Here is a 13224-nt window from a genome sequence, read left to right as displayed (position 1 = left end):
TCCATAATGAAACATGCTTCCTCACATATTTTCATCTAATTATAAGAGCATTTATTCATGCCATGGCTCACCACGATGAATAATACTGAAGAATTATTCGTTGTGTGTTATAAGGAAAAAAACACTGGCTTATTTCTTGTTGTATATCAACTAAACAGATATAGATACATCCATGTAAATTAAAACTTATATCATCTGGATTGGAAGGATCTTCCATTCTTTTCCTAATATAATACACATCTTAAAACTAACTGACTAGTGCATGATAAACTTAAAACTAAACCTATACAACACAAGATAGGATTGAAAAAAAAAATTCGGAAGACAAATTCTGAACAGAATCGCGTTGAAAATATCTCAGAACTTTAAGGAAGAAGACGTCCAGTGAAATCATACCAGCAATTTGAACAGTATCGCTAAAAACAACGTGTGTATGGAACTGGCCAACAGACTGGCCTGGTCCTTCTGCACTGTTAACCCCTGCTGGTTAGGTTCTTCAATCTCATTTGATAGGTGGCTGCCAGCAGCAGGGTACCAATGGGTTGTTTCTACAGTAGTAGTAGTATGGTAACTTGCAGAAGCTTCCTTTGGTGTTGGATTACGAGCTTGTTCTCTGTTGTTATTGGCTGAACCTTCAAAAATATATAATGAAAGATCTTACACATGAAATCATGAAAATATGATGATCTGGCAGATATATGGTTCTTAAATTGGCTTATTGAAAGGAGAAAAATAGCTTCTTTGAATACCTAAGTTTGGGATGTCTTTTTTCATGACATTCCATGAAGATGTGGTAGCCATCCAATATGGTTTCGGTGATTCTGTTGTTGATACTTTCTCCGAGTATATGGGGTAACTGTTTTGCGTCACTGGTACTGAAGCTGATGGTCCTTGCATATCGCTCCAACTGCTGGCTCTTCCGTAGGATGCTGGCCTTGTCCTAGAACCTACAAAAATTCATTATTTAGAAATGATAAGCCATTTATTGGCTGAAACTGAACAACGAAATGAAAAATTTACGGAAAAAAAAATTGTGTTTACCAAGAACATCAGTCATTGATGTAGGAGAGCTAGGAGGTACCATTTCTTCGGAAGGTGTACTTGGAGATGGTTGCCAAGAGTAAGGAGGCGAGATATTCGAAGTAGTTCCCCTATTTGGGGGGTTTCTGGCCTCTTTAATGAAGTTTGTTTCTTGTATTGTACTCCAAGGATATACTTCACTAGATACTGTTGAAATAGAGAGAACATCTGTAGATGGTAGGGAGTCTTGGAAAGAATTACAGTCTCCTGAGTTTGGTCTGAAAACCATCATAATTTTTTTCAATAAATTTTCTACTGAAAAAGTTCTATAAAATCTTACATGTAATTAACACATTGATCTTCGATGAATCTAAGGGCTTTGTCTAAAATCTGCATCGAAAACCTTGTAGCTTGACCGTTTTGTCCATCTCTGTCGCACAGTCTTCTCGTTTCTCTTTGTACACACTGTTTAAATTTGTCGTGTAAACTGAAATAGAATTAAAAATTGAGCAAAGATATTTTTCTCATCCTTATGTCTATACTGACCAACATAATGTAGATTTTGGAAGGGAATTGTCTCTTTGATACACTTGGTCAACCAACATTTGATACTGCAAACCACAATGGTCCCTCTCGGTTATAGTACTTTTTATGCAAGGTGCAAATTTCAGATATTCTGGAAGAATATGAGGAAATTAGTATCTGATCATCTAGAGCTCATATGAACTCTTAAATTCTTCTCCAACCAAATTTCAAAAGAGAATACTTAACTCTTCGATCACAGTTTGTAACTGAACCTACCGTTTTGATATTTCACATTCATGCACAACTCATGGATGTTCTCTATTGGACTTTCCACAGCGTTGTTAAACCTTCTCCTGTCCTCCTCATTGAAACATTCCTCGGTGTAATGCTTCAAACAGTTCACAAATTCATCCCAAGTACGACACCCCCTCTGTATATCTTCCCTGTTATCGGGAAAAATAAATCTTGGCTCGCGAACAAGGGGATCTGCCAGTTTCAAACATTCACTTCTTGAACAGTCCATTGTCAACACCTGCTGGATGGTTAGGAAGATGGAGAAAAGCACAAGGTACCATGACATCGTATTAGTCTGCGAAGAAATGTTTTCGAATTAATTTTTATTATACATCAATTCGCGCATCCACCAAATAATTAATTCGTTCAAGGGAAATTAAAGGGTGAACCGAAACTACCCCAGTTGGAGGTCTGAAGTGTTTAGTTTCCATATATTCCAATAAGTATTTCTTGAAGATACCAGGGTTTTCTTAATCGATCTTCCCCCAACTTATCTTTCTAACATCGTAAAAAACAAACTAGCCACCCCATTCCGGTCATTCTCGACCTCGCGTGCAGAAAGACCGCTTCAACCTCAATGAAAAACGGAAACAGCGGTCCAGTTAAGTGAGAAGTGAGATCTTCAACAGTTTTCCCTTGAAAACCAGCTGGAAAACTGGACAGACCAACCGCTTGGCCATTTCTAAGTGAAAAGTCCACTTCTTCGAAATTGTCGCATTGTGTATGACTTCACCGAATGGGATTCTTGGCTGCAATTCGTCATTCAGGTCAACAGAAGTGACCCATTTATGGGGAGGTGATTATTTTCGCATCTACTGCCGTTTTTCCGGTATTTTCCCTAAGCGAAAATTCGCTTTCGACTGAACAATGAATGTTGGGGTTATTGTATTTGGTATTCAACTGCATTGCCTAAGAACCTAGTTGGATTTTTAAGAATAAACAAAAATTCGAATATCGTTCATTTACAAAAAAAATCTCAAATCCACAGAAGTCAATTTAACACCAATTATAGTGTCATTGTACCCGTGCAGGGAATAATATATATCGTTTAAAGAATCTAAAATCGATTCTCTGCTGAATTATTCAATTTCTCATTTGCAAGAGGCAGTATGACTCAACGATATTGTAAAGATATAAAAAGAAATCAAATGAAGGGACGTTGACATGGCCATTTATTGTTGGCGATCCCTCATTGTGGAAGAGTTATTTGTATTGGGTAGTTCCAGTGAGGATAGATCGATAAAACATATTAATCAGAAGTTCGAGACATTGAAATAGTATTTATTCAACCAATTTGAAGAATAAAATGAATTAATGGTCTTTTTCTGTCCCAATACATTATTGTTTGGTCTGGATAGAATAATCATATTATAAACAATTGACTTCAGCGCATCCACCATCGATGATAAATGATTTATCGTCCAAGCAATTGGAAGAACAGTTTTAATTCTTTCAAAATGGGCAGTTCTTCATGTTGGGACACGCTGCATTTGACCATGATACTTCTACTTATATTATGGCTTTTCCCTCCCTCAAAAAACCCTTTATGAATTCAATAGCCTTTTTTTAAGATCCAGCATAGGTATTGGCTGGCTTACCACTTCCAAATTATCGTTATTTTCACAAGTTGCCTTCCATGGATTCTCATTTAAATAACAAATGCCAGCTTTTAAGGACTGCTTCGTGACTTGAAGGCCAATTTTAATGAGCCAATAACTTATACGTATTTCTATTTCTTCAGCTTGTCAATTTTCTGATCTGAGGCGTTGATAGAGACTCAGTTGGAGAGAGGGTACACGAGAAGCTTCGGTTATATTCCCAAGAAATACCTCCTTTCTACATCTTCGACAATTAGATAATGCAACAATACTTCATAACAATTGCATAAGGCAAATTGGTTATAATCTTTTTGTGTTTGTTGACGATTTTCCTGCATTCGAGAACCTACACTAACTAGGTTAATTTCGCTCATCTCAACGTAATAAACACTTTTAATTCAAGAATGAAACAGCAATGATTTCGTATATCAGACAAAGAAGAACGTGTTGCAAATTGGAGTGTTACACCTGGTTGCTTTTCCAGAGGAAATGAGGTCACTTAACATTTCACTTTCGATGTTTTCGTGAGGCTTCAATACAAAAGATCTGATCTGGAAGAAAAACTATCGATTTGGAGAAACTGGATCGAACAGAAGTAAATGGCGGATGCGAAAAACTTTCGAAATTTTTTTTACTCCAAAAGGTGTTTTTCTAAAAATTACATCACTCTTTGAACGAGTATGTACGTTCATATTACTCGATTATTCTTTGTAATACTCCCAGTGATTTTGCTTGAGAAAAGAAAAGTTTCTATCGGATCATAACAACTCATAACCATACATTATTCATCATTTGAGACAGCATTGCTCAAGAGCCAAATAATTTAATGGAGCTGATCACGATATTGCAGAGGCTATTACCATAATTTTTCGTACTAACTATGCATTCTGAAACTTTTATATGGAATTCGTCTACATCAGATAACACAATCGGAAAAATTTTTTCATAACCGTCTTTTCAATATTTTTTCCTTACGAGAAATGTTTTATTTAAGTTCGAGAGAACCATAGTCGCATTTTATTCATTTGAATTAACTGAGAAAGTCGAGATTTTTCGAAAACCTTAAAATTAATGAACCTTTGTATAACTTCTGCAACCTTTTTGCATCCTCAAAGTTTACTCTACGTCCTCTTGGCTGAATATACAAGAAACCACTGCAGTTCATTTTACATAAAATAAACGAGTACAATGAGAGTTAACGAAGTAGAAAGCACTGTCGGATGAATCATACATAAAATCAGTAGGTATACGTGAAAAATTGATTTAACGACACCTGAGGGTCAGTTTTATCCGCAATTGTTCAATGTTTCCTTCATTCCTCGATGATTTTGAATGGATCTTTTGTATTTCATCACGAACGCGTGAATAAACGATATAGGCACAATATTTTTTTACATCCATGATGATATACAATAGGTCGTTGACATTGGTCTGCATTTTTCATGGGATCACGTGAAATTTCCTATAATTATCATTATTGGATCATGAAAAATTTGATATTGAATGATAGGTATTCAGAATTTTCACCTACAGGTTCTCTGCAAAAGAAAACATCGCCAAATATGCCCTCTATTCACTCTGATTTCATTACTATAGGTAGGTAAGTGATATTATGATGAAAAGAAGAGTTAAATCAATATTTCATGAAATAAGTATTTTCATTATCACTTTACAAAATGGAATTTCCACAAGAAAGATACATGTGTCCATCTTTAAATGATTTACTTCCAAAATCTTCCTTTTATTTTTAGTTGAACGTACATTTTCTCATCATGGGCCTTCCAAGATATTACAAGAAGTGTAATGATTCCTTTTTCTCAAAGTTTACCCACAAACCTAAGCATGTTAGCTCTCCTTGATAAATTTCAAGTGGAAGCTTATTTAAAATATTTTTTGGTACAAAAATCTGACAACTATCCACCCAACTCAGAAGTCTTGTTGAACGATTTTGAAGGTATAGACACTGAGGCATAAAAAATATATAGAAAAATATGTCACAAACTTTATGTGCTACACTCGTAATATGTTGTGCAAAAGTATTATTCAATGTGTTACTTTCAACTGCATATGGCTTTACCCCAATGAATGCCTGAATTACATGGACTTTGTTCAAGAGATATGAACATAAAGAAGTAAGGACTTTTGCTATAATTTTGAATTTGCCGCATAGTAAACAGTTGTAAAGCCAAATTTGCATTAATCTTTTAGCTTTTTCGTGTAAAATACGAATGGTGAAGGCATATTCAATGAATATTCACATATGTACTTTATAAAGCTCGAAAAGTTTTTATTTTTCCAATCCCAAAGCGAGATCAATGCATTTCGAGGGTTCAAAAACCCGGAAACTCCTCCAAAAGTTACAAAAAATTTTGGAATACGCACCAGCAAATTTTACTCTTTCGCACTTTACTTATATATCGCTATAAAATATTCGAATAATAATTATACACGATTTCGCAACTTAAGCATACTCACTTTCTTCTTGCACTGCTATAGTTGAAACTCGACTAGCTCATTATACAACATAATCACATTTTCCGATAAAATTAATCGAATACATTGCAAAACAATAGAGCAATTACACAAAAATGCTCCAACTGATTTTCAACAACAACTGCTTCACTTATTAGTGGCTCCACACACCTGGTTCTGATCACAACAAGAATTCCTGTCCAAATGAACACGCTGGACTCTGATTGAAGTTAGAGTAACAACACAATCGATTCAAACTACAAAGCATGTCCCTCTTGATATGCAAGAATGATTTCTATGTGAATTACCGTATTATGTATTATAGGTGCTTGTGGTTTTGTTCCAGAGAGAAAATAAAGGGAAATCAGACTGTAATAATCGAAAATTATTCTGCATGCCATACGCACTTAGTCCAAAGTTTCAATCTTATCCTCTTAACGCATCAAATGTTAGCAAAATACTTATACCGCTATATTTTTTATTTGCATCTTTTACCACCTGAGAGAGGCTCATTTTTCCAAAATCAAATGCGCAATACTTAGATTAAAGAATAAAATCCGACTTATGGTGTCAGAAATAAGGTTTTCTCTGCATGCTGTATTCGCACAATTTTTTTTTTCGTTATAAGTTTCATAAATTATCAAAAACCTGCAATAATTTCAAAGTTATGTATACTACCCGATTAAGCATGTAGATTTAAATGAGATTTTTTTCTGAAGCTTTCCTTTATGGAGGGTACCCTCCATACTTTCCTGGAAAACTTTATTTTACGATAAACATTTGTTGCATTCAAACATTGCAACAATTTAATCCTGGACACCTATAATTTCGTAATGGAACTACGGTAAGAATACTAACATGCGAGTACTCTAGTTCAGTCATTTTCCGCTAGGGTTCCTGCACCTTCATTATAGGTTTCTATAGCTCGAATCAACGGTCATTCCTGTCAGAGAGAAAAAGAAAAAATGACATTTCTGTCATATCAGACTAGATTTGTTTGGTAAATGTCAAATTCTGATGGGAATTTGTTGAAATTTAAAAGCCGAAATGGAATGAATTCAATAATATCGGTGAACATGTAAATAAATCCCCGAAACCTCGAACATTTCAGGAAAAAATGTCCGGTTACAAAAGGGTCAACTATTATGAGCTCTGTAGATTATGCGCCACTAATCAACAGAAAGAAAAAACTCATATATTTCAAGAGGAAGGAAGAAAAATACAACTCTTGAGTAAAATACAATCATGTCTTTCCCTTACAGTAGGTATTGGGAACGAAAATAGTTAATTATTTTATACCTAGTTATGCTGGGGGGTCTCAAAAACTCATCAACATACTTGTTATGCTTCAAATTGAACTGGTTTTTGATTTAAACTCAATTCTAGGTTTATGAACACGATTTTCTTCCAAAAGTGGTGTGTTCTAAATGTTTGAAATCCCTTGAATCATACTATTCATTCAGACAGGAATGTGTATCTTCAGAAACGATGCTTTCAAGTTATTTCAAGAATTTTCGATACACTGAGGATTTCAAAAAGTCTGGAAAGGTTGGTGACCATTATGAGTTGCTTTCTATACTTACAATTTGTAACCTCCGTAGGTGTATATCAAAGAAACCACTGCTAGGAACAGCGATGAACAGGAGGTTATAGATATTATAACGACTTCAAATCAAGTAGTTACTAGTTCTCAGCCAATACAAGTGGCAGCACCATCACAAAGTCATCAAAATGCCTCATTATTACCAAATTATGTTACTATAACCGGAGCACTGAATGAAACACCTAAACAAAATCAGCATCAAAACCAATCACAACTTGAACAGGTACTAAATTCTTGGATAATCCTTTATCCCAGTCTGATACAACTTGTGATATACTCGAATTTTCTCTAATAATGTTTGTTTTATAGGTGCAATCCTATTACACTGTTCAGTTACCTCAGGCTGCTATCGTTACTAATCAGCCCAGCGTGGACCAGAAATCTCAACTAAAAACGTCTGAATTACCAAACAAAATCATCCAACACTCTCAGATTGCATACAATTTGAATACAGTCAATTTGACAACGCCTTCCATGAAACCTCAACAAAAACCACAAGAAACCATCAATAACGTGGTTGTTAATGCGAACGGTGAAGTGATAAATATAAGTCAACTTGTGGATTTCGAAACAATAATGAATCAAGCTCCAACGCAAAAAATAATTAAAACCAATAATAATAACAACACTTTCAAGCAGAAACGTGTCAAGGAAACAAAATTATCCGACGACCCTGTCATCAAGATCGATTTAACCGATAACGAGAATAAAAACACTTTTGAAACTAACCCTGATAAACTTCCCCATATCAAAAGTACCCAAAATCACCAAAAGTTCACTTACAACAACACCAAATTGGATGATAAAGTCACTGTCAACGTAAACCCAACCGTAATTTTCAATGCCGTTCAGGATTATCAAGTTCCTATCCCTCATTTCGTGCCATTCCATCAGAATTCCGGTAATATCAGCTACTCGAATCAGTCGGCAACCCCAGTTAATATAGCAACGTCCACTGTTTGTAGTTCGACCAACAACGAACACTCAACGGTCAACCTGAACGCCTTGAACGGAGATATGGGGGGTGGAACTTACCGAAGCCCCACCCAGTTCACCTCCCCGGTTGTCAAATCCGAGATGGCGAAGAGCGACAACGTTGTCAGCTCTTTCAAGAGTTCTTCCAATGTCGAAAAGTTACACGTTTGCGATATTTGCCATAAGAGTTTCAAACGGAGAGAACACCTGTACCAACATATCAAGTTACACACCGGTTTCAGACCTTACACTTGCGAGCATTGCAGCAAGTCGTTCATGAGGAAGGAGCACCTCTTGAGGCACATGACTTCGCACAGCGGTCAGAAAAATTACACCTGTAACATCTGCGAGAAGTCCTTCTCGAGGAACGACAACCTGTTGAAGCACAAGAAGACCCACGAGAAACAGAACAGTTTCACCTGTGAAGTGTGTCAGAAACAGTTTGTGATGAAACATTACTATCTGGCCCATAAGGTCACCCACGAGGTTGTCGATCGTTGTATCAGTCAGACCCTTGGGATTCTGAAGGCCTAGTAGATAAATTGAAAGTTAGGGGTGAATGTTGTGAGGGCAGGTCCAATTTTGGTTTATTCGAAAAAAACTTAGGAAGTGTGGATCTGGAAATTCCCAGTGGTTCAGTTCGGTTTGTATCTATTATTTAACGTCTGAATATCTAACAGATTCATATCACCCAAGTCAAAACGTTAAGAGTTGATTTTCATAATTGTTTAATTTATTGTTATGTAATTTATTACGATATGCAGAGTGGACAAAATTCGTTTTCGACTGAGGGATTTCCCTTTAGGATCAGCATTCCGTCAAGAAACACCCTGTAGATTTTTGTGATCCGCTGATCTTTTTTGGGGATTTCGAAAAAAAATGCTGGTAATTTTTTCGATTCATCAATTAGAAGTTGATGCCTTTGAATTGAGAATGGCTTGTGGTTAAATTTCTTCAATTTTCAGATCTCACATCTCCGTTAGAAAGAAATTGAGGAAATTTTCCTTGAAACTTACTTCAAAAATGAATCATTTTTGTCTAATTTATCTTGTGTATAGTACAAACTAAGTCTGTAAATATCTTCTTACGATAGTTGAGCCTTGTAAATAGTTTTCAAAAGCCATATTTATTTTTTAAACTTTTTCTTTTGTATTAGTTTGATGTATATTGATCTTGTTAATACTCTGCATGGTTTCCTCAATAAACTTTAAGGATTTGTGATCCCTTAGAATATGTACTGAATGAAGTATTACACAAAACCAAAAAAATATGAGTTCTAGTCCTGTAACATTGCTAATGAATTATTTTTAAGAAATATTTATTATAATATATGATTCGATTATTCACATATATCTTCGTTTTAATCTTTTTTCCTACACAAAGATATTTTGAACAATTTATCGAGGGCAAAATGAAAAATCAAATAATTATGTTAAATTTTAACACTATTTATTTCTCCTATATACAATCTAAAAGACATAAATAAATGGATTTTGATAGTGTCAAAAGAATCGAAAGATCACATGTCGACATTTCACTGGGTTCAGCTTAATGACTGCCTTTTAATATCATCGAATACTGGAATCATCTCTTGCTTTGAAAATTGTTTTAAATCATTGGTTTAATCTTATTTAAACTTAAGCTACGGCTTTTCCTTCAGCTTCCAACCTCTTCCTGAGGGATTCCGGCATTTCTGGTGGTGGGGGCCTTGGCATGCGCATGGCGACCTAAAATCGATTAAAAGATTAATACCGAAATCAAGAAATTAAAAAAAAATACAGTATACCTTGAATGCATCGTAGATGAACCACTGTAAGGCTGTCAAAGTACCAATCATGACTATCCTTGGGGTCAATCCTTTCCACAGACCGGCCATACCCAATTTCTTGGCAGCTTCCATTGCGGAAACTCCCTTCTCTTGATTCAACTTCGATACAACAGTATCGGCTGGATGACTGACGACAGCACAGAACACACCAGCAATGTAACCAGCAGCGAAGGTTACAACCAACTGTTCTCCCTTCGTACATTCAGCCCTAGGTTTGGGTACGACATATTTGTACAAAAGTTCGATCGTCCTTTCGAAACAAGCGAACTTCATCATGGTGTATGGAATCTGCCTCATCCATAGTGGTACCAAACCTTAAACACAACAAACAGGCTCAGAACAGAATAATTCAACGATAAATAAAAGAAACCAATTAAAAAAAATCATATATCATTGATCCACGTTTTCATCCTTCGATAACAAAACCCCCAAACCTAAAAATTCCGCACCAACATCAAAAGACTAAAATATTACAAGTATCAACCCGCAATATTTTTGCCCTTACGAAAACCCAACCGAACTAAAAAACTCTGCAACAGATTAGTCTGAATTGAGTTCTGACGCCTAAGCATCAGCTCGCAGATTGAACTAAAAGAGCTGGCCATGGAGGTTTCCAAATCGCATAGGGCTACACCTCATGTCCCCTAAGGGACATTTCCTCGGCTTTAAAATCCCTACACGACCAAATTTCTGGTTCCTCCACCTCATAACACACGAGGGTCCTGCTGGGACCTTAGACAGCCTTCCTCAGACCTTCCCGAGGCTAGTTTGAGTAACCAGGTACCCGTCAAGTGAGCCCCAAGTGCAAGATTGTCACAGAGTTTTGAGCGCAGTTAAGGTTTTGTCAGATTGGAAATTGAAAGTCTAAGGCGATTTGTTATCTCTGATGCTTTGGATCTAGTTGTAATCATGAAAAAGACCTCAAATAAATTATTGGAAAATAAAATAAAACCACTGAAAGTGACATTCCCCCAGTTGTTAAGTTCTATGACACAAAATAAAATCACAGAAAAAATATTTATAACTGTGATTTTGACATTTCTCAGTTCGTCAAATGAAAAAAAAAAAACCACATTATGCAATTCTGACATCCTACTTACTTTTGTAGAAGCCGTTGACACCTTCCTCTCTCATAATCCTAGGCCATGCTTCCCTCAAGGTGTTAGCAAAGCCAGGTGTCGTTTGGATTTTGACCTTGGCAGCTTCCAGGGGTGAAAGACCGATATCAGCGAAGAATTCAGCCGAAGCACTGGCACCGAGGTACAACCAGGTACGGTAGAGGTATGAATTTTCTTCCCCAATCAAATCTGAGTAGAATACTTTGAATACTTCATAGAGACCAAATTTACAGAGACCCTGAATAGAGTAACCGATGAAGGTGGGTGCCCATCCCTTGGCCAGTCCTTTTGTACCTTCTTCGGCTAGGGAGACTTTGAAACCGTGGAATACGCTCTTGTATTTCGCGGGGTCTACTTGGATACGGCATTTTACAAGATCAAGGGGCACAACAGCTGTATGGGTAAGACCACAGGATAGAACACCTAGAAAAAACCATTTTTTAGTTTCGTGAACTGAATTATGTGAATACACTTATTACAAAATTGAAAATCATCATTTCCTTTCAATAAAATCCCGAATCTTGAAGATTTCCACACAAGTTCCGAGATCTGTGACAGAATAGTCTGAATTGAGTTCTGGAATAACATTTCCAGTTTGCAGATTGAACTAACATAGCTGGTCATGGAAGATTCCAAACTATCTCAAGTCGCACCTCCAGCTCATGAAGCTTTCCTAGGTTGAATCTTGAGATAGCCCGTTTCTGGTTCTTCCATTCTGTAACATACAGAAGCCCTGCTGGGGCTAATAAAGACCTTCCTCAGACCTTCCCGAGACCATTAAAAGTAACAATGTACCCTGAAAGTAGGTCCCAAGTGCAAAATTGTCACAGATCTCCATTGAACATGTAGGAAAACTACCAAAACTTTAGATAAAATTGAACAGGAAATAGAATAATCATGCTTAACGTGGTTTTACACAAGACATGTGATTTTAGGTCTGGTTAATTTACCTCCAAGACCGCAAAGGGCAAAATAATGTAATGAACCAAATTCACAACTGTCTCCCTGGGCTATGGAAGCAGCAGCAATAGTTCTTCCAGCTGTCAAGGACTGAACAAGTCCTAACTTAGGAGCTTCCTGAGATGTTGTTGGTACAACAGCATTCTGGGATTGACAAGATGCTTTCGGAAGAAGTGAAAGGAACATTTTTATTGTGATTTTGTTCTAGCCCCCTAAAATGAAGTCTACATTTAGGAGAACTTTGAATTTTCAATAATCTGCTTAAAATTACATAAGATTTATTATCTCAAACTTATATATCGATATGGATGTTGAAACCACTATTCGTATCTATTTCACGAATACCACGAGTTGTTAATCTAATAAAAAGAAACGTTATTAGGAAAAGTGAACAAACAGCATATTGAACCGTTGAATATTAATAATCGGTAACAATTAACAATGTTTCAGTCTTGGTTATGATGAAATTATGTAAGAAGCCATTGAAAAAATCGATGTGAAAAAAAAACGGTAGAGCAATCGTTGGACGCATCAATTTACGCAGGAATTTTATCTGCCTTCAATATTTCACAGATATAACTTTTATTTCAAATAAAAATCAATCAAACATTTGTAAAAATTTAACGAACTTACCTATAAAAAAATGGCCGACTGAACCCGTGCCTTATCAAGAGTGCCGGACGAGTCAAAGAGGGAGGAGGGAGGCGGAGGTAAAGTGTCAACGCAGTCCATGACGTCATCGAGGTGTATGCCACGTTGCCACTTTGAAAATTATCGTTCATGCTGAGAATTTTTATATTGGTTTGAAAAAAGCTGATTTAAAAACACACA

The 13224-nt window shown here is 36.2% G+C and overlaps 3 protein-coding genes across 3 annotated transcripts; 1 reads left to right on the top strand and 2 right to left on the bottom strand.

Moving 5' to 3' along the window:
* Window positions 1-131: 131 nt before the first annotated feature.
* On the bottom strand, window positions 132-6139 carry LOC123320164. Its single transcript, XM_044907366.1, has 7 exons — window positions 5913-6139; window positions 1822-2134; window positions 1567-1696; window positions 1361-1507; window positions 1042-1298; window positions 750-947; window positions 132-632 (listed from the first exon to the last, which is right to left on the bottom strand). Exons 2-7 carry the CDS (start codon window positions 2123-2125, stop codon window positions 391-393), a joined length of 1278 nt encoding a protein of 425 aa, XP_044763301.1. The 5' UTR covers window positions 2126-2134; window positions 5913-6139; the 3' UTR covers window positions 132-390.
* A 757-nt stretch (window positions 6140-6896) lies between these two features.
* Window positions 6897-9073, top strand: LOC123319989 (RB-associated KRAB zinc finger protein). The gene is made up of 4 exons (XM_044907096.1): window positions 6897-7170; window positions 7296-7457; window positions 7511-7735; window positions 7822-9073. The coding sequence occupies exons 1-4, from the start codon at window positions 7027-7029 to the stop codon at window positions 9019-9021; spliced, it is 1731 nt and encodes a 576-aa protein (XP_044763031.1). The 5' UTR covers window positions 6897-7026; the 3' UTR covers window positions 9022-9073.
* An 841-nt stretch (window positions 9074-9914) lies between these two features.
* LOC123319988 (phosphate carrier protein, mitochondrial-like) lies at window positions 9915-13179 on the bottom strand. The gene is made up of 5 exons (XM_044907095.1): window positions 13027-13179; window positions 12384-12605; window positions 11416-11856; window positions 10274-10629; window positions 9915-10214 (listed from the first exon to the last, which is right to left on the bottom strand). Exons 2-5 carry the CDS (start codon window positions 12577-12579, stop codon window positions 10125-10127), a joined length of 1083 nt encoding a protein of 360 aa, XP_044763030.1. The 5' UTR covers window positions 12580-12605; window positions 13027-13179; the 3' UTR covers window positions 9915-10124.
* Window positions 13180-13224: the final 45 nt, after the last annotated feature.

The sequence above is a fragment of the Coccinella septempunctata genome, chromosome 9 (assembly GCF_907165205.1).
Source record: "Coccinella septempunctata chromosome 9, icCocSept1.1, whole genome shotgun sequence".
Taxonomy (NCBI): Eukaryota; Metazoa; Arthropoda; class Insecta; order Coleoptera; family Coccinellidae; genus Coccinella; species Coccinella septempunctata.
The sequence above is the reverse complement of the archived record's forward strand: the minus strand, read 5'-3'. Positions and strand labels throughout refer to the sequence as shown.